The following is a 22,458-nucleotide window of genomic DNA, read 5'->3' on the forward strand; positions in this document are numbered from 1 at the left end:
GATGTATATGTGATAGGACTGACTGCACTAGAGGCAAAAATTTACTCTTTATGAATCACCAATCATTAAATGACTTAGAAGAATACATAAATATGTCCATATAGCTTAAATGTAGTCTCTCATAAAAATTTAAATAAATATTAAACATATTTAAATACTATTAATATTTTGAAAACTAATATTAACTAATATAATATGCATTTGTAATTCTGAAATTCGCTTTATACAACAGTTCTTTTCATTTCTTATAATTGGACATAAAAAAAGCTTATTCACAACATCTAAGTCTCACACTTAAGACTAGCTTAATTCTCTTTGGGTGAATCATTAGTAAATATTCTATTGTGTTTGAAACAATAAAAATATCAAAATTAATTTAAAAAGGCATATCAAACTAATAAATTGAAGATAGGCTTTTAGCAAAAAACATATGCATTTATGAAGAAGTATTTCTTTTTTAACTCTATCAGGGTAAACAAGTTCATGTTTATTTGCTATCCAGGAAGACTTAGACATAAATCAAAAGGAGCCAGAACTCTGGTTTAGCTGTTATTTGACTCTTGAAAAACTATCTTGAAGCTAAAATCCACACTAAAAATACATCAACACTGATAAGAGCTATACAATCCCAATCGAGTTTTCATTTCACCTAAAAGCGTTGAATTTATTCATCTTAATCTGTATATTAGTATATTAAAATGTGCATATCTAGCTAACATATGCTATATTTTCCTTTAATAAAATGCAAAATAGCAAAGGCTGGAAAATGTTCATAAAGATAAGTACAATCTAGTGACTTTGGCCAAGCTCTCATCTTAAGAAGATTACAGACCAAAATCCATGGCCTTCCTTTTTCTGTGGTTACTGAGGTATTAAATAATTGCTTTCTGTCTGGGGCAACCTCAGAATTTGCTGCTCCTTTTGCTATATCGTCAATGGTCCATTCCAAGGTGATAAACTACAACTCTAGTACTATGAGGTTTAAAATGATTGCTTAAGCTTTACACTTTGTAAGCATTGGAAGACTTCACTCACCTTGTTCAAGTGGTTGGCTTTTAGTTGAAGTAGTTTTCATCTTGAGTGCCTCCCTAACAGACATGTCACAGCAGGAGCCTTTGTTAGTGTCTTGGTCACTGTCAGCCTGATCACTGTCCCCGTGCCCACTGTCTCTCAGGCTGGCTCTTTCTGGGTCCTTAAACGTGGAGCTACTGAAATACATATAAAGAAAAAGAAGAGAAAGTGTTGTCTCTACGAGTTTGAATCTGAAGTGTAATCTCTAGCAAAGCAATTTTGACATGAATGTAAATGGGGAAGCTGAGAAAGTTATTTAATAGGCCTTACCTTTGAACAAACTGCTGCCTGCTGCCCATGTAATTGGGCTCTGCGGGAAAATTGTCTGTCTGCGAAAGAGAAGGAAAAAAATACGTATAGTTGTACACTGGACAAATCTCCTGCAGAGCAACAAGACTTCCTAGTGGAAAAATGATTAATAATTCAAAAATTCCCTTAATCTTCAAATTTGTACATTTTAATTAAATTGGAAATTGCTGACATGTAATCATGTACTCAGAACAATTAAATGATTCCGGTCCACAAATTACCTGTTAAAGTAAACAATGAGCCTGTCATAACTGGCATTCTCTGTTAGTACCAGGATGGATAACACTGTCTGTGTTGTTTCATTACTTAGATATTAAGATTGAATATTTGTGGGAGGAGTGGAAAAATGACCTAATTTCTCCATATTAAAAGTGTGAATTATTTAATAATACTCATTTTTAAGCATAATTACATCATCTGCTGGGATTCTTTGCCTTTCTTGATATAACATCATTTAAAGTCACCCACTCCTCAATTAAGGGATATAAAACCTTTCCTTCAAATTTTACCAGTAACAAATACAGGCATGGCACCTATGGTCAGACTCATCTCTATAGTGCATCCTTATCTGTATCCCTACTATGGAAATTGTACTCAATACAAGGGAAAGGGCTATTACTTCCTGGTTATTAAAAACAAAGTAAAATAAAAATAAGAATTAAAATGTTACTTAAAGCAGTGGGAGTAGACACTGAGAAACGAGGCTTGCTTTTGTGTCTGTTTTTGCTGCTTCCAAACTGACATGGATGTCTGCCAAATAGAACTGAATTCTCCTTGTACCGTAGAACAGAGTCTTTTGCGAAAAAGAGAGTAGATCTTTCATAGGTTTCCCTATACTGTACATTCATACACGTTACTTCTTCTTGCAGCTGACTCAGCGACAAAGGTTCTCCTGTTTTCTGCCTCACTTCATGTCACACCATTGTGCTCTGAAGCAGCTATGGGTTCCTACAAGATCATCCAGCATGCAAGTATCAGTGACACAGGAGCGTACAATTCATGAAGCAGAGGGACCAAGGTAAGGTTTAATGTAGAGCAGTATGTATTTTCCTTATAAATAAGGCTAATTTAAACTAACAGGACTCTTTTTTTTATCCCATGTAATAATTTAAATTATCTGGCTTTTTAAACTATTATTGGAAAAAACATGTTAAGAGTAATAGCTTAAACTACTGTCTAAGTTTCACTGTCTTTTAGAAGTTGGGGGACAGGAAAAACCCTCACAAATTTCTTAATCTATAATCTTTTCTTGCTGTTGTTCAAATGACCTTTGTCAAAATAAATGCAAAGATGAAGGTAAACAAGGTAGATTAATTTCTCACTTCTAATCCACTTTAACTAGTAATTGGTAGCAGACATTTTTTATTAACATGTTTTTACTAATTTCCAGATTCTGTGAAGCACATTAATTGTTTCCATAACAAACTATCTATCTTTAAGGATAACTTTATCTTCTAGTAAAAGTAATAATGGAAACCAACACCAAGAGCAAAAATGTTTGCAAAAGAGTTTTGCCAATTTTAAAAACTAAAATTACTTAGAAACTCCACATTTAAACTTAAAATCATCTAGTTCATTTTTTGAATTGGTCAAAAACATGCATCAACTCATTATTGCTGTCAGTTAAAAGCTAAGCCTGAGTATCTTAGAACACTTCAGAAAAACAGAATCCGGGGTATTAAGGAGCAAGTAAAATGTAAAGTGAAAGTGTAAACTCTAGTTAGAAAATATAAGGGCTATTATAAGTAATCTTGTGAATTTAATGGCTTTGATTAGGTGGGACCTCATAGGATGTGGATCACTATTCAGTTAGACACAGGGAGACTGACTGGGAAAACTTTTCTTCCCTTGTTCTAATAGGGACAGTGTCTAAAATTTTTTGCATAATATCAAAGTTCTGGGCAGTTCTTATAAAATAAGATACTTTAAGTTCCTATTGAGTGAAGAGCTGTTTTAAATTATATGTGAGTATGTGTGCACACGTGTCTATGCATGTTTCTATGTATGTATCAGTGTGTTTGATGAGCACTGGGTGATGGTAATGCTACCAAATATTGTTCTGATGAAAGAAAGAAAACAATAGGAAGTTAGAAAAGAAGAATTTTGGAAAGGAAAGAAAGGCAGGGAGAAAGGTAAGGGAAAAATAGAAAGAGAGGAGGAAGAGAAAAACAAAAGGATATACAAAGGAGGAGAAATGAGGGTGGAGGGTGGTAAAAACAGGCTAAAGAAAGTTGGTTTATTATTGTAGAATTTCACAAAGTACAATTTTAGAAGTCTGCAACTTAATCAGTAGCAGAGTATCAAGAGTTTATTAATAATGTCTGCCAGCATTCATTCATTAAAATAGGTAGGAATGTGAGACGCTGTGTCTGTTTATAATTACCATAATGAAATAGTCATTTGGCCTTTAATAAACATATGACTAATTCACTATAAAAAACACACTAGTTTTAATATAGAAAATAACATTTTCATTATCCAGGCTCCAAGGATGTCTGAAAACTCATTTCAAATAATCTGAAATAAAATAACAGTATTTACATAGAAAAACAAACAGAAAATAGACAAAAAAGCTGAATGTATTACAGCATCATTTAATTTAGAAATATAAGGGCTTTCAGCTATTTTCCAACACTGTATTCTAAAAATCAAATTCTATCTTGTACATTTATAATTCTTAACCATTAAGTCTAGAAAGAAAGTAAAATTTGATGTCAGACACTTGTAGATTTTTAGGTCTCAGCAGAGTAATTAAAATATTCATGTGAGTAATTAAAATATTCATATGAGTAATTAAAATATAACTTTTGAAAATTTTATCCTTTTTCATACAAGGATAAAATTAGAATGTTTTCCCTTCAAACACAACTTGAACACAGGAACTATTAACTTTTATTTTTAAAACATATCATTTGTTTATTATTTAAAAAAATGGATCCCTGGAATTGATGGCTAGTTACAAAAAAGTTCTAAAGCAGACACTTTGAAATAAACTGTAGGATATGATTATCTTTTTAATCTATTTCACTCAGAAATAAAAAGACAAATGTTTTGCTGTTTTTTTAAATGATCATTTGCTCATAATGATCACTTAAATATGAACTAACTTATAAAACTGAATGGCCTTCCTAGTTTGATTTTTTTTGGTTAGTTTTTGGATGAAGATAAAAATTTAGATATTCTTTCTTTTGTTCAGAAAACATAAATAAACAAGTAAGCAAGTAAACAAACACACAGTGGAAAAGTCTGTATGATATGGTTTCTTTGATTATTTACCTTTATGCACTTCTCTTCTAGTACTCAGCAAATTGTAGTAAATTTATAAATGATAATTGAAATCATAATTTTTATCAGCAGTAGTCAATAATAAACTATTCCTAAGATGTGCAATCTTCTACTACTTGCTCATCTATTAGGACTCTAAAAAAAATCATGATTTTAAAAACGAGTGTCTCTGAAAAAGACCAAAAGAAAGCACCTACTGAAGCTGAACCACATTGCCTGAAATTGGGAAAGCTCTATTTGTGGAAGTAGATTAATTTGACATGACCACTTACATGTATCTAGAGAAGTTGATCTGAAAATGGATAGCAAAAAGAGTCAAAATAGATTTTTTTTTACTCTTAGAATAGTAAAAATGGAACATTTTAAAATATATCCAGCATTTGACAAAACTCAACATCTATTAATGATAAAAATTCTAAGTAAATAGGAATAGAAGGACACTTCTTCAACTGCATAAAGAGCATCTATCAAAAAAGAGTATAACTAGCATCACACTTGAAAGACTGAAAGCTTTCACCACTTCTATTCACCACTGCACTGAAAGTCCTAATATGTTCAAAAGGCAAGAAAAATAAGGGAAGGACATACAAATTAGAAAAGGAGGAAAAAAATTTTCACAATGCTATTGTATTCTCAGATAATAGTATTGTTCAAACAGAAAATAAGAAAGAATCAAGACAAACAAAAACAAACAAACAAAACTTCTCAGAATGAGTAAATAAGTTAAGCAATGTTGCCACTCCAAGGTCATCACACAAAAATCAATCATATTTCTATATACTAGCAATGAACTAGTTGGAAACTTAAATATCCAAAGCAATACATTTATAATATATCCCTAAGAGTCAAATACATAAGCAAATAGATAATTTTTAAAAATAAGTACAGAATCTGTATACTGAATGTTACAGAAACTGATGGAATAAATCAAAGAAGGCCTAAATAAATGGAGAGGTATATCATGTTTATGGATTGAAAAATTCAACATGGTAAAGACATCAATGTTCCTCAAATAATCTATACATGTAACATAATTCCATTCATATTCACTGCATGATTTTCTATAGTTATAGACAAGAGGACTCTAGAACTTAAAACAGAAAGAACTGTAATAGCCAAAATAATTTTGAAAAAGAAGATTAAATTTGAAGGAATCACACTACCCTATTTAAAGTATTACTATGAAGCTACATAAATCAAGACAGTGTAGTATTGTCAATGGAAGAGACACATAGATCAATGGAACAGGAGAGACTGTTCAGAAGCTCACAGAAATATGGCCAACTAATTTTTGACAAAGTTGCAGAAGGCAATTCAATAGAAATGAAACTTGGCAATTCAACAAAAATGAACACTTTGTAAAAACAAAACAAAACAAAAACATAAAAATTTGAAATTGACCATAGATCTAAATGAAAAACATAAAACTATAAAAGTTTATAAGAAAACCCTGCAGAAAATCTATGTGACCTAATGTTAGGCAGAGTTCTTAGACATGATACCAAAAGTATCATTCATAGGAAAAAAAAAAAAGACCAAAATTAACCCAATAATTTGGTATTTACCTTAAATAAATGAAGACTATGATCACACAGAGATTTGTACATGAGTATTTCAAGAGCTCTATTTGCCAAAACTGGAATCATCCCAGATATCTTTCAATAGGTGAACAGATAGACTGTGGTACATACACACAGTGAAAAACTATTTAACAATAAAATAATGAACTACTGAGGCAACAACTTGGATGAATCTCAGAAGCATTATGTTGAGTGAAAGAAGCCAGTCTCAAAAAAGTTGCACAGTGTATGATTCCATTTATAAGATTTCTCAAAAAAGCAAAAACTATTACAACAAAGAATAGATCAGTAGATGCCAGGAGTTAAGGTTGACTATAGAGATATAGCTTGAGGAAGCTTTTTACGGTGATAGAACTGTCCTGGTTGTGGTATTAGTTTCATGAAGATATATATGAAAAAAATCACAAAAAACAAAAAACACAGAATTCTACATTCCAAAAAAGGTTCATTTTACTGGATGCTAATAAAAATTAATTCCAAACATACATATAAGGTGATCATATGCATCTCATATACACTGAGGATTTTTTCTGTCTCACAGAGGTTTATAAAACTACAAATTCTTTCATTAGTCTCAATAAAGAGTATTTCTGAACTTTGTCTTTTAAAATTATACAGAGCCAACTTTCAAAACACTATTTAGAAATCCCATATTCATTTGGACAGACTACAAATGGATTTGAGATATAAAGCTCTATTTAGCCACACTAACAAACCCAAGCAACACTCTATAAGACAGTCGTCTTAAATATGAATTATTTAGCTCAATTTTCATATTTTTTCAAAGATGTTTTCCTTGTGTGCAGTTCTCATTTACCCAGCCATAAAATAGATACTTTAAATAAAGATTTCAGACTGCATTTATTGCAAAGAAGTAGTTTTTTCTTTCAATGCATGAAAAAATGTGGCTATATCATGAAGAACTGGGAACCATCCTTAGAAATGGTGAGTTTTTTAATTTGGAGAATACCTCATGAAATTGATTCTACATTTGTAAGTAAGTGAATAGAATATCCTTGTAAAGACTAAATACATTGAATATGAAATTATTAGCATCTAAGATGCACCAAAGCATATACAGAATAGTCAAAATAATTTTACAACTTTGATGGTAAAATTAGGATAATACTATTTAAGTTGTGTGGTTTTATATTTTATATGAGATAATATATGAAAATTTCTTAGTTATAAAATACAATTCCTGTTATAACTTTAAATTTTTTACTTTTTTATTTTTTAAATTTTTGTCTGCACCACACAGCTTGCAGGATTTAGTTCCCCAACCAGGGATCAAACCCCAGGACCCCTGCAGTAGAAGCACAGAGTCCTAACCACTGGACCACCAGGGAATTACCACTTTTAAATTATTTTTTAATCTTATAAGCAGCACTGTAATGATCATGAAATAACAATAACTGGATGAAAGTCTGGTAAATTGTAAAACAATACTTGAATTTCTAAAAAATGAGATAACTATGGGATGACAAAAACAAAGACCTCATCTTTTTGAATCTCATTTCTAAAGAATTTCTAAGAAAAATATCAGAGTACTATTCTCCAAATGTATCCCTGCAAAAGGAACAGAGAAAAATATTGTGAGCATTAGGAAACTGGATTCTATAGTTATTTTTCACCATCACAGATACTGTTTAAGTAAATGTTTCTAGAATTCAATCTGTGGTTAGTGCAATAACTGTGAAAAATATATGCACAATACCTCGGTTCTATTTAACAGGATTATTTTATATTTCCCATTATAGAGTCATGAGACAGTCAGGAAATTTCCTATGGAGAGAACAATTTTGACAAACAAAACATCTCTGGCATTTCCAGAATCATTGTTGTGTAAACACAGAAGACAGTAGTTTATAAACAGCTGGCATTCTTGATATTATTTTGCTTTACTACATCTGTTTCTTTACCAAAGAGGAGACTTTTGGGACAGAGACTCAGCAGGTAAATTCATTCCACAAACACACATTTAGTTCAAACCATGCACAATATAAAAATTCTAGTATTCACAAATGTAAAATTCACAGTATCTGATATTCTATCAAGAATTACAAGGCATGAAGTAAACCAGGAAAACATAACCCATACCTAGGTTATAGCCCATCAATCAATAAAACCCATCAATATATAAAAACAGACCCAGGCATGAAAAAGATGACAGAATTAACCAATAAGGACCTTAAAATCTATTAGAATTTTGAAAATATGATCAGGAATGTAAAAGCATGACCCTGAGAGTAAGTGCCTCAAATTTTGAGCCCCAAGAACCTCCCTTGCAGTATCCCAATCTTGGGCCTGAAGGTGAGAAATAGATGGCCCAAAAGACGCAAAATGAAACTTCCAAAAGTGAAAACTATAATATTTGAAATTAAAAATACAATGAATAAGGGCTTCCCTGGTGGCAGAGTGGTTGAGAGTCCGCCTGCCGATGCAGGGGACACGGGTTCGTGCCCCGGTCTGGGAAGATCCCACATGCTGCGGAGCGGCTGGGCCCGTGAGCCATGGCCGCTGAGCCTGCACGTCCCGAGCCTGTGCTCCGCAGCGGGAGAGGCCACAACAGTGAGAGAGGCCTGCGTACCGAATAAAAAAAAAAAAATTACAATGAATAAGACTGACAACAGATTAGACAATGAGGGACAAAAGATGTAGCATTTTGCACCAAGTTCTAGAAGCACCTGTCTCAACATTATATATTTAATATTAAATTTCTACTTTATGTTTATCTGTATAAGCTTTATATATTTGAGTCAACATTCTGTTTATAATTTTGTAATATATAAGAGAGCAGACAGATATGTCAAATACAAAAAGGCTCTCCCAGAGGTTGCAATACAAATATGAAGAAAGCTTTCATTCTAGAGGTATTGATCTAGAATTGGAATTATTGAAGCAAAATGAAAGTGTATATTTGACTCTTTGAAGTCATCATTAAGATAAAACTTCTCACAGACTAATTTTGGGTCGGATGTGTAGTCATGGTGTTGAATCACATCATTATAGCTTCAGTTATACTTAGATGATCAGTGTTTTCCTAATCCAGAGGAACAGGGGAGTGAAATTTTGAAAATTCCTTTGAATTAGGGAGAGAAGTTTGATTGCATATATTGATGCCACTGGGTTGAAAACAAAACGAAACAAGTTGAACTTTTCCCTTAATTCAAAGGCACTGCTTTTCCCATTGATAACAGTATTCTCTTTGCAGCACTCTGAACACAAGGGAGTGTTAAGAGGTGAATAATTCACTTTAAGCTTTTTCATACCGACATTGCTTCTGATAGCTCTGCCTTCAACAGAATATATGGTGTGGTTTTTTCCACATTGCTGAAGTAGCCAACAGCATTTTAAGCCACCACTTATAAAATTATCTGACAGCACCTATAGCTCTGAAATTTCTATAGTGCGTGAGGTATGGCAATAACTGTATTTATCAGTGATTTTCAAAATGATACATTTTATACAAATATAGTGTGGTCCACACTTATGTACTAAAGGTATAAGAAAAAAAGTGAGAAATTCTTACCACATTTAGCAAAAACTGACATTAAGTTAAAAATGGGAGGACAAGAACAGCCATATCTTGTTAAGTGAGAATTGCAAGTCTACTGCCCAATTAGGATGACTTAGATGCATTTTTTAAGTGACGTGGCTGTATCTGAAAACCTCTTGCAAATGTTAACCCTTTTATAAATGGCACTGATAAGTTCAGTAATAACTGGTGTGCCAGAATTTAATTACATAATCTGTGAATCTTAAAGAAAATCATCTTTGACAAGAAAGAAGAAAATCTAAGTACGCAAAAGGTAAGATGAGAGCTATTTGTTATCTATAAAAGCATACAAAATAGAGAATGCTACACATTCTTTTTATATATTTGCTGAAGGGTGGAGCCCAGAGGCCACCGAGGCAGCACTGAATGTACTTTCCCACTAGCAAAAGCAGCACATTATGCCTTGAGCGGATATTTTAGGAAAAGAATCCAAACTTACTAGAAGATTGCTAATTTCAACATCCCTAATTAATCCATTCTCTTCAAGGTGGTAAGCCTCTCCATCTCAACCCTATCCAATACCCAGTCCTCCCTTTTTCTTCCAAGTGGCGGGGGAAGTTTGGAGTTGTTTTCTGTTTTCTTGCTAACTCTTTGCCAGACATTTAGTCTTAGGAAACTCTCCTCTGCTTTCCTCCTATCATATTCTTTTCCCATCTCTATTAAGAATGCAGAAGGATTTTCCCCCTGGAGGGAATATCTGAAACTACATTCTCTGCATTTGGGCCTCTAAGACTAACAACTCAAAGATTATACATTGCCAATAAAAATTCATTACAAGCCTGAATTTCTGGAATACTCCACATATGAAGAGAAAGAGTGAAAAAAGAGGGAGACAAATTAGTGACACATTCTTTTGAATGCTCCTTTCTGCAAAATATATTTCCTTAAAATCTTATTTTATTAATTTTAAGAAACTTGCTACTAAGCATATGGAAATTTTAAAAAATTGAATTATTTAGATTTAAGCCAGCTTTAGTCCAATTCACTTAGCTAATATGGACATGCCTTGACACACTATACCTCACTGAATCTAAATACATGTAAATGGTATAACTGTGTCTATACTGTACTTGGAGATTTGGAGTATGCTGTCCTACATTAGGATCTACAAAGCGGTATTATTGATATTTATTATTCATTTTTCTCAGTTGCCCTAGGAGACACAATACTATTACTGTCCACATTTTTTTTAAACAGAGAAACTACAGCTGACTTTCATAGGAGTGCTTGTAATATACCCAATTCATTGTAGAACAATAACACTTGCCAGAGACTGCCAGGACAAGTCAGTTGATATACTGCCTCTCTGAGAAATATAATGATCCATATCAATATTTTCAAAAATAAGTTAATGAGAAATTAATGTGAATTGCCTTGAAATGATCTTAAAAATTATTGTTACATACTAAGCAAAATAGTACTACTATACCCCTAATAACAAAATGGCTCTTTATGCACTCTACCTTTCCTTTTATACTTTCACATTAAATTATTTTAATATGCTTAATATTATATTTAACGCTAATGACTAGATTTTTCCTTTGGTCAATAATATAAAAAGGTAATAATGGCCATTTATTATCAAATATACTAATGCATACATTCGGCTTAATTGTATAATTACAATAATTATAGTCATATATTATCAATTGCCAAAATAGGCATTTCTGAACACTCACTTTTAAAGTGCAAATTTAAGGTATTACATTCAGTCGATCATCATGTGAAATTCCTAAAAGACAAATAACTAATTTAAAAAGTAAATCAAACTGTATGCTTGCTATCCATTTCATCAGTTTATTTTTTCACAATACACTAAAATTAAAAACTTTATGAATGCACTGATTTTGGTAAACACAATTCACCAGTCTTGCTGCTCAAAATATTAAATTGTTGATCAGAAGATAGTCAATTATTATTTAAATAATGATTACATTTTGCAAATGCAACAAAGAGTGATCAACAAGATCTGTTTCTTATCTGATTTTGCATCAGCCTTTCAAGTCATCAACTGTCCAGGTGCATTCCAATTCTTAATAGGAGAAAAAATAGGAGGAATTCAAGGTGAAATTGAATAAATCAGCAGCTTTCTAATGTTTTCCTTCCTCTAAATCTTGATAAGCATAGAGAATTTTTAACTCTTTATAAGTAACGATTCAGCCAACCAGATAAACAGCCAATATATTTTACAATAACTAGTATATAGTTTGGGTGAATTTTGAGTCCCCAACGTTTTGCATGAGTTTCAAAGATAATTTACTAACCCCTTCCAAAAAATAAAAATTATATAAAATTATAAATTAAAAAATTAACCCTTTAGATTTGAATTTCTGTCTTAAAAACAAGAGTATTTTGAAAGCACAGTTATGAAGATTTAGGAGATAACATACAAGGAATTTAGAAGACTTGTCCTCAGAAATGAATATTAAAAAGAAAAAGAGATTCCTAAATTTGAGGAAAAATTAATTATTAATCAAATTTGTAAGTATTAGATTACTAGAATATTTTTCATTTTCCCTCTGAAATATAAGTATCACATTTAAAATGCATGATTCAGTGGAAATAGCTATTTCAGGTTGGCGTTCGTACCTGAAATTAAAATAAAGTTAAGTGTCTTTACTGATGTTAACATATTTTTAAACATTAGCATAAAATGAAATGAAATATCTCCACTCTTTATCAGACTGTCACTTAATGCCTAATTCAAGAATCCCCAGTTCTTTCTTTGCTTGAAGACTTTAATTCTAAGAATTTTTCTCCTCTAGTGAAAGAAGCAATGTTATCTAGAGAATCACTTCATGAGACAATAAGCCAGCATTCTTCCAATAACTGGTTTTGAAATAACAGATAATCATTTTGAATTTGTTAGAAGCTATTTAAAGTCTACATAGTGCAGTTTTTTAGCAAACACTCAAATAGAAAAAAATTAAATATTATTAACAGTTAGTAATGACTTACAAAATTGGTTGGTGAACCCTGGCTGGCTAAGGGGCTCATTCTCTGTATTTGAAAATAAAGTTTTATTGGAACTCAGCCATGCCCTTTCATTTATATGTTGTCTATGGTTGCTTTCATGCTTCAATAGCAAAGTTGAGTAGTTGTGACAGAGACCATACAATCCCCGAACTTTAAAATATATACTACCTGACCCTTCATTTAAAAAAAAAAAAAAAAAATTGCAGGCTCCTGACTTAGAAAGACGAAGTCTCACTTCTTAACCATATATATTTTTTTTACTCTACTCACTCCTGTAGATAAAATAGTAATGAGGCATTTTCACATATGCACTAGGCTTAATTAGGTCATGGTTTAGGAAAAAACACGTCATTTTCATCCTCTGAAGGACACAGATTTCCTCACAGAGTATGCACTTGGAAGGTACCTGATTGAAAAATGATTTATATTTTTAAGTGATTTAGGTTTTAGGTGATTTATAGCATGTTTATATTCAATTCCAAACAACTTAAAACTGCGGAAACAGTACCATCATGGGAACACCTAAAACAAAATGCACTCAGATGCATGAAGTTTCCTGAATTGTATTACAAGTTCCTCTAGAGTGCACTTAGAATAAGAGTAACTAATTCATTCCCAGAGAAAAGAACTCTTCAGTTCTGAGAACTCTGTCTGCTGTGCTTCCTTACATATTTTAGAGGTTGATGTCGTCACAGATTTCAACTCTTTCAAATGTATTATTTCCTTTCAGCCTCACTGGATGGGGCCATTATAATTATTTCTATTTTATGTATGGAGAAGCTGAGGCCTGTGGAATTCATGAAAGGCTAGCCGGAGGTTCCAATATGAGTAAGTAATATGAACGAGTTACTTTGACTCAACATTTTGCACTCTTTCAAATAAAAAACCTGCAAGTACTATATGATTCATCTTGCTTTTGTGTGTATTGTCCTTTGCTTTCTATTTTATTCTATTTATAATTGTCTGTTGTGTTTTACAGATTATTTTCATTCTAATCATGCTTGTTAATCAACACTCCCTACAGAATTCTAATACCAGGTCACAGCCCCTTGAATAGCTTTATTCCCATAAATGGGCAGCTCTGAATTAAACACAAATAAAAGCAATGACATCTACTGGACAATTTTGATTAGAATAAAAGAATCATAAACCAGTTCTGTGATCAAATCTGAGAATCCATGGCTGCTTCTGGAGTCTCCAAAATTTGGAAGTATTTTCACTACAAATGAAAATACTATAGGAACAACTACAGAACCTCTTGACACTACTGCTGGTTTCCCATTTGAAAGAACCTGTGACAACATGTTGTACATAGGCTCCAGCAGTTTTTGACGCTTCCTATGTGGAAGCCTTAAAGAATTTTCTTCTAAATTGACCTGCAGTCTAGGGACTAAGTTGTATTACTTTATTGCAGCAATTTTCATGCTATAAGATGTTCCCATAATCTATAGATACCTCAATAGAAATGAATGTCAAATATGATATCCCAACTGGTGTAGGAGTAAAAACCCTAAACTCTGAGTCAGATGACATTAGTTCTCTATTCCTGGCAAGCTGCGGTAACATTTCTGTGCTTCAATTTTCTCACATGAAAAGAAGTGTAAATGAAATCAGGAGCTGTCAAATGTCTCTAACTTTCTAGTATTCATTGCCTTAAAACAGTTCTTTTGTGGAAAATTCTCTTCAGTTTCTACCTACTGTGAGTTTCTCTTCCTACAGGATCTCCCTGCATAAAATGCACAGTTCTTAAGGAAGACTTAAAACTATCTTACAACTTCAGAGTTAACTTTCGTAGTTTAAGAATGTTTAGGGGCTTCCCTAGTGGCGCAGTGGTTGAGAGTCCGCCTGCCGATGCAGAGGATACGGGTTCGTGACCCGGTCTGAGAGGATCCCACATGCCGCGGAGCGGCTGGGCCCGTGGGACATGGCCGCTGAGCCTGCGCATCCGGAGCCTGTGCTCCGCAACGAGAGAGGCCACAACAGTGAGAGGCCCGCGTACCGGAAAATGTTTAGACATCTAAAAATCAATTTTGACAAGATAGTCTATCAAAAATCAGTCACATTTTAAAATATCTATTTAACATTAAAACAAAAGTGATCACTTCTGGTTCCGAGAAGTCAAAATAGAAATGTACAGTAAAATACATTTGCATTCCAGGAAAATTACTTTTTTATAAGCATAAGTAATCTGGGATAAAACTATACTCTTGTGCAAATGTTAACGTTGAGGCCAACTGAAATCTTGTTTCTACAGGGAATATGTCTACATATCAGCACCCTAAAGTTTAACTGCTCCAGAATATTTTGTCTTTTGCTGTTAACAAAATAATAATATGTTAATATTTCTTCAGAATTTAGCATCATCAATATTATTTATAGGCACAATCATATTTCATTCTTGACACTTATGACAGCCCTATGAGTAACAAATATTATTACACCTGATAAGAAAACAGAAAAAAGAAGTTAAGCAACTTGCTCTGGACTGAAAAGCAAGTTTTGTTTTGTTTTTTTTAAAACCAAGTCATTGGGAACAGAATCTCAGTGTAAAAAATCTGTCAGTCAGAGACGGATGAATTATATGAACTATAAGATATCCATTAATTGGCCAAGAATTCCACCATTTATATGAAACTACATCATTGACATAGAAAGATATCTATGCTACATTTATATAATTTTGAGGAAAAAGCAACTTTAATATATTATGTTTTGTATGTACCACTTTATTATTTTTTTTGCGGTACACGGGCCTCTCACTGTTGTGGCCTCTCCTGTTGCAGAGCACAGGCTCCGGACGCGAAGGTTCAGCGGCCATGGCTCACGGGCCCAGCCGCTCCACGGCACGCAGGATCTTCCCGGACTGGGGCACGAACCCGCGCACCCTGCATCGGCAGGCGGACTCCCAACCACTGCGCCACCAGGGAAGCCCTGTATGTACCACTTTTTAAAATTGAAATATAGTTGGCTACAATGTTGTGTAGTATATGCCACTTACTGTAAAAATCTAGTTATGTGTGTGTTTGCGTGTGTGTGTGTATGTCACGTATTACTCATCCCAGCGGCGACTGGTATAACACTGCAAAATTAAACATATTAATATTTCTCCAGTAAAAAAAAAATATTGATATTAACACTAAGTGTAATAAATAAAAAATTTAAATAGCCTTAAATCTGTTCAGGCCTGAGTCCTTTAGATTTCAAAATTAGAGAAGGGATTGTGGACTGAACCAAAAAAGTTAGCAATAGCTACCTCTGAGTTCTAAATTATAAGCAATTATAACTTTTTAAATTCAACTTTATCTTCAGTCCACAAGTGTATAATGAGTTCTAACTATATACTGGACACTGTTTTAGGTATGGCTTTTTTAGTGGAATTTTTGCAATAAGTAAGAATTCCTCTTAAAATTAGGGAAAAAATATAGTCAGTATAAAAAAAAATGAAAAGAGAAACTCAAAGTCACATATACTGGAAAATAACTTGAAATTATTTTAATGAATAAAACAATTTTTGCATATCAGGCTTTTGTATATAACTGTTTTTCCCAAGGGTAAAGTATCTTCCTCTAAGAAAACTGTTAACTTGCTTAAAATCAAGCAGGAAGGGAATAACTGGCCCTGTGGTCAAATGTAGCCAATTCATCCCTGGAGGCTGACTATAAATTCCCAGTTTGATAGTACAGTAGTTGAAATCCAAAAGACACTAGACCAGCAATGACCACACAGGTCTTGAGGCACAGTCTCAGTGGAGCAACTTCATCTTTGAAATATGTCACACACAAAAAATAAGGGTCCAAAAATCTTATTATTCAATACATATTTACATATCAATTGTCCTTGAAGAGCTCTTCTTTAGTGGTTACCTAATTCTATGTGGGTTTTTTGGTAGGGATTTGCATGAGTATTTTATTAAAATGTATAATTATTCTTACAAATTTATTTAATGTCATTATCTGAATAATGTCTGGGTATGCCAGGTTTTCTGGACAAATACTCTCTGGTTTACCTTGACAAATACAAGTTCCTTAGCTTTTCAGAATACCTGTTTTCAGACTTGTGCCAATTAATATGGAAATTAATTTTCAGTATCTTCGGCCATGAAGAATGGTTAGGTGCCTCTCCTGGTAGAAACAGTGATTTTCTTTTTTTTCCAAGTCCTTTTGATTATTTTTAGACCTGTAAGGTTTGTTTGTTTTTTTAATACAATTTTTAAAGGTCACTTTCCATTTACAGTTACTACAAAATATTGGCCATATTCCCCATGTTGTACAATACATTCTTGAGCCTATTTACACCCAATAGATTGTACTCCCACCTTTATCCTGCCCCCACCCACCCACTGGTAACCACTAGTTTGTTCTCTGTATCTGAGTCTGCTTCGTTTTTGTTATATTCACTAGTTTGTTATATTTTTTAGATTCCACATATAAGTGACATCATACAGTATTTATCTTTCTCTGACTTATTTCACTTAGCATAATGCCTTCCAAGTCCATCCATGTTGCTGCAAATGGCAAAATTTCATTTTTTTTATGACTGAGTGGTATTCCATTGTATGTGTGTGTGTATATATATTTATATAAAACACATCTTTATCCACTCATCTGTTAATGAACACTTAGGCTGCTTCCATATCTTGGCAATTTTAAATAATGCTGCTATTAACACTGGGGTGCATATATCTTTTCAAATTAGTGTTGTTTTTTTTTTTTCAGGTATATACCCAGGAGTGGAATTGCTGGGTCATAGAACCTCCATACTGCTTTTCACAGTGGCTCCAACAATTTACACTCCCATTAATAGTGTACAAGGGTACCCTTTTCCCCACATTCTTGCCAACATGTGTTATTTGTGTTCTTTTTGATTGTAGCCATTCTGACGGGTGCGAGGTGATATCTCATTGTATTTTTGTTTTTGTTTTTTGTTTTTTGCGGTATGCGGGCCTCTCACTGTTGTGGCTTCTCCCGTTGCGGAGCACAGGCTCCAGACGCACAGGCTCAGCGGCCATGGCTCATGGGCCCAGCCGCTGCGCGGCATGTGGGATCCTGCCGGACCGGGGCACAAACCCGTGTCCCCTGCATCGACAGGCGGACTCTCAACCACTGCGCCACCAGGGAAGCCCCCTCACTGCGGTTTTGATTTGCCTTTCCCCAATGATTAGAGATGTTAAGAATATTATGTCTCCTTATTTTGGGTCCATTAGACACATTTTTGTGTAAATATAAAACACAAAGTAGATAATTCTCCCAAAAAAGAAGAATTTTTCTCATCAGTGATTGTTTTCTTTTTCCTTCTTTACAAAACAGAGGGTCAGGTTGTAATATATAGTTTGAAAAATAGTTTTTTCCTTTCTCTGAAGGAGCATGAGTTTATTCAACCAGAGTCAGGTAGTTTATAAAACTATGAACTTAATATAAAAAAGACAAAGTATGAAACTCTTCCCAGTCTAATTTGATTTACAGATCCTGATACTCTTTTTCTTGAGAGGACAGAACATCAAAAATATGAAATGGTGCACCTAGTAGCATGGCGCATAAATAGCTCAAACTGAAAGCATAACAATAAGCTCTCCATCTATTACTGTAGAACCTATAAATAAGCATAATGAAAATCATGACACATTATTACATTATTCTGTATTGCCTCTATTCATTAAAAAAAAAAAAAGGATGAGTGCATTTAAAATACGTTCACATGTCAAATGACATGCAAGGCCTTGCAACTGAGATAATGCTGAAAGGAATATTTGTAAAGGGCAGATCCATGGTCTTATATGGCTTATCAAGATTACGATAGAATTATGAGAAATCTGAGTACTAATTGCTTCACATCAAAGTGGTGGTAGCACAGTATCTAAAACTTTTACATCATTCACCTGCACCATGTGTGTTCTAATATTATGGTCAATAAAAAAAAAAAAATTAAAAAGCTTTAGAGAAAAGTTGCCCTGTCAATGAGCCCTTAAATGGATTCTTTTTTCAGTTTCCATGTCAATTTAACATACTAGATTATTTTAACAGTGCTGGATTGTAAATAAGGAAGATCCGAATCCTATTAATGGAACTACGCTGCCAAAATAATCAACTTCATACTTAACAAGTTTCCAAGTATTTGGAAAAGCTGTGAAATGGGATTATAAGGTTAAGCTGTGTACATCTGGCTCATCACTATATAAACATTTCAGAAATCTGATCTCATAGGCTGAAGAAACACCCATCTAATCATGATTCTTTTCCAAGTTACATGGACTTCAGTGAGCAGAGAAGTACACAAACGCTGACAAGAAATCATGGTCAATTTACATAATGTATTTCTCCTGTTAGGCATATAATTTTGTCATATATCACCTTTCTGAGTGAAGACATAAGAAATATTTTAGGAGGGTCCTGTGGTATCATACTTATGTTGGTGAAAGGGGTGGGGGAGTGCCCAAATTTTTGAAATTAAGGATAATCACCTGTAATACTAAATACTGCTTTTTTCTTATGTCATGGTAAGAAATTTTAGTGTAATTGGATGTTGTAACTATAAATGTAGTGTAATATAGATCCAGAAAATAATTAATGAGAAGCAGGAGTTTGTGAATAAAACAACAGTAAAAAGTTTGCCAGTCCTTCTAGTTAATAGAAACCTTAAGTTGAACATTAGTTGCTTTAACCAGATTCAGGATTAAATAACTGTGCTTAGGCTTTGTCAAATACACACCAGCCCATTAAGCCTGATTTTATTTTTTGAAATTTTGTTCAAAAAGATAATTGGGTTAAAAATGTACTGAATATGGTTCTATCAAATTAACTTCAAATGTCCAACTTGAAAACATTAGGCTTTGGAACTGTGATCCAAAATGGCAACTAAAGGTCAATGAATCAAATTTCCAATTACATTTCCTGGGAGCAGATAGGTGCAATAAAACATAATGATTGAATTTTAAATGCTTTCATGCACCTTTTATCTGTTTCCCAACATGTTGATTCTACCTTATTGCTCTAATAAGATAGGTTTATTACAATTAATCAACTGAAATAATATCTCCTTTTTCCAATTATTTATATCATATTACCTGGGGATATTGAATTAGAGCTCCTTTCCTTCTCCGACCCCTAGTGCCTTTCCATCACCATCCCATGCTTTCACCAAAAAAACCCAAACTATAATGTCATTAAAAAACAGATGTGTCCTTGGAGATTTAATTTCTCTAGTTAAACAATGAGTATTTAAATAAAGATGAGGTTCACTGAGGCTTAATGGAAAATTTCAAATGAAAATAATTTTAATGAATTTGTTGACAAAGTTTAACTATAAATTTACTTTCCTTATGTTATGAACTGATATGTTAGTCTATTTCTCTGACCTGCATAGGCATAAATATATGAAGAAGATTTATCCAGAGGTAAAAAACTAAGCATTCTATTTTCGGGAGTGGCAGATGGAGGATTCTTTCTCTACTCTATCTCAATAGAGAACACTCTTGCCTGAAGAACAAAAAGAGGGAGTCATGTGGAGAGGTTTATTTTATTGTTTTTACACAAAAAAAACATCAATAATTTACTTCTTAAAATATATACTCAAGTCTAGATTAAGGGAAATCCAAGAAGCTTTTTAGTTTTAACTAAATAAATATGTTTCTTGTCTATTAAATGCATTTTAATAATGTTAAACATAATACTATCAATCCAACCCATCTGAAATCCAACCCACCCCATATAGCTCCACTATGTAAAATAACTATATAATCTCAAGTCCAAATGTATATGTAGTCAGGCTCTCCGTATCCTCAGGTTACACATCCTCAGATTCAACCAATCTCAGACAGAAAGTATTTGGGGAAAAAAAAATCCAGAAAGTTCCAAAAAGCAACACTTTAATTTGCTGCAAGCTGGCAACTATTTACCTAGCATTTACATTGTATTTAGAACTATTTACATAGCATGTACATTGCATTTGGTATTGTGAGTAATCTAGAGATAATTGAAAGTATACATGAGGATGTGTGTAGGTTATATGCAAATACTATGCCATTTTACATAAGGGACTTGAGCATCTTTGGATTTTGGAATCCACGGAGGTCCTAGAACATATCCCTCACAAATACTGAGGGAAAACTCTATAGTTAAATATTAATCTGGTGATAAATACCACCATGGTCTCATCAACCTATATATCTACATTCTTTTAAAATATTTAAGCTATATACTAATGTGCAACGTTCTTAAGGTATCCCTGTAAAAATAAATTTTCTGGATGGATATCACAGAAAAGAGACCAGACGGCAAAGATAGGAAGAAAAGAATTAGAACAGGTCAGTATAAGACAAAATAATAATTCCTTTCCATTTGCTTCACTCAAATTATGTGTTTTGATGATACTTTTCAGTTATATAAACAACTTTTGAAAAATTTAAGCAGATGATACATGTGTTTAGATTATACGGTTTTATGTGAAGACTAAACTCATGAAAACTAGTATATTTGCGAAACATTCAAATTCTACCAACATTATCTGGAAGCCACCTTTCCAGAAGATTTCTCAGCTGTATTCTTTTTCTAAAAAAAAAAAAAAACAACACATGTATGATAGTTCAAGAACAAGCACATTCTGAGAAAGAATTAAAATTCAGACAGATTATGAAGTATTACAGGTCCAGTTTCTGATCCACTATGTGTAAAAGAATATCTTCCCCCGATACACAGGCCTCTTGTAGTGCCAGGAAACCAAGACCCACCCTGGTTTTCCTTCTGGAGAGAGCAGCTCTGACTGCTGATGGGCCTTCTTTCCCCAAAATGCCAAATATTCCAGGGTGAATTTACAGATAGACTTGAACTATAATGTTTAGATAATTGTGGATATATATGTCTCCATTGAGAACTTGTTATTTGTAGGCTAATCTTACATAATATTTGACACTATTAGTTTAAGCTTTCCAAAAGTCCTTCTCTTCTTTATAAATGGTAATTGACAATGAATCCTAAACTTATTAAATTTATATTTCTATGCTCCTTTCTATTGTTTTTTTTCCCCATCATTTTGAATCTCAGCTATTCTGGCAAATGAGGATAATTAAATTTTGAATATGGTTTGAAAGCTCATTCTGCTTGAAGCCTTTATTCTACCAAGCCTCCTTATTGTTTGACTTGAATTTTGCTATCAAAATTTAAAATTCAGATAAATAGTAATTAAGTCCTACAGTAGCTTAAAAGTAGTAAAGTATTTCAGTTAAGTGCTCTTTAAATTATTTCATTACTTATTCTTGAATTAATTATTATGGATTGAACAACTTTGCAGGTTGTGGATGTATTTTAAATAACAATACTGAAATGGGAAAATACTGTTTACATGAACATGTAGTTTATGTTTCCCCAAAATGTGCACTGAAATTTCACATTACCTATGCAAGATAGATTCTGAAATTTCAAGAAAAGTTTCGTAAGTTGAGTTTGTATTATTACATACATTTGATAACTGCCCATGGTGATTTTCTTTTCCTGTCATCAAATGGCAAATTGCTGGTACCAAAGTGATTAAGTCATAAGAAATACAAATAAATGTATTTGTCAACAAATACAAATAAATGTAATCAAAATTACTATTTACAGTTTATCTATAATTTCATTAAAAATTCATGTAGAAAATAAGTGTATACTTTATGCTCTCTATAAATATAATTACCTTAAAATTAAT

At 33.0% G+C, this 22,458-nt stretch overlaps 1 protein-coding gene across 1 annotated transcript in view; it reads right to left on the reverse strand.

The window, feature by feature from the left end:
- The window catches only part of PCDH17 (protocadherin 17), a 106,749-nt gene that overhangs the window by 68,137 nt on the left and 16,154 nt on the right, over window positions 1–22,458 (reverse strand). Inside the window, 2 exon segments of the mRNA XM_089899473.1 lie at window positions 1,036–1,208; window positions 1,342–1,400. Coding sequence (XP_089755599.1) covers window positions 1,036–1,208; window positions 1,342–1,400 — 232 coding nt within the window.

The sequence above is a fragment of the Delphinapterus leucas genome, chromosome 18, assembly GCF_059928025.1.
Source record: "Delphinapterus leucas isolate spDelLeu-1000000601 "Yukka" chromosome 18, BTC_Dleu_Yukka2, whole genome shotgun sequence".
Classification (NCBI taxonomy): Eukaryota; Metazoa; Chordata; class Mammalia; order Artiodactyla; family Monodontidae; genus Delphinapterus; species Delphinapterus leucas.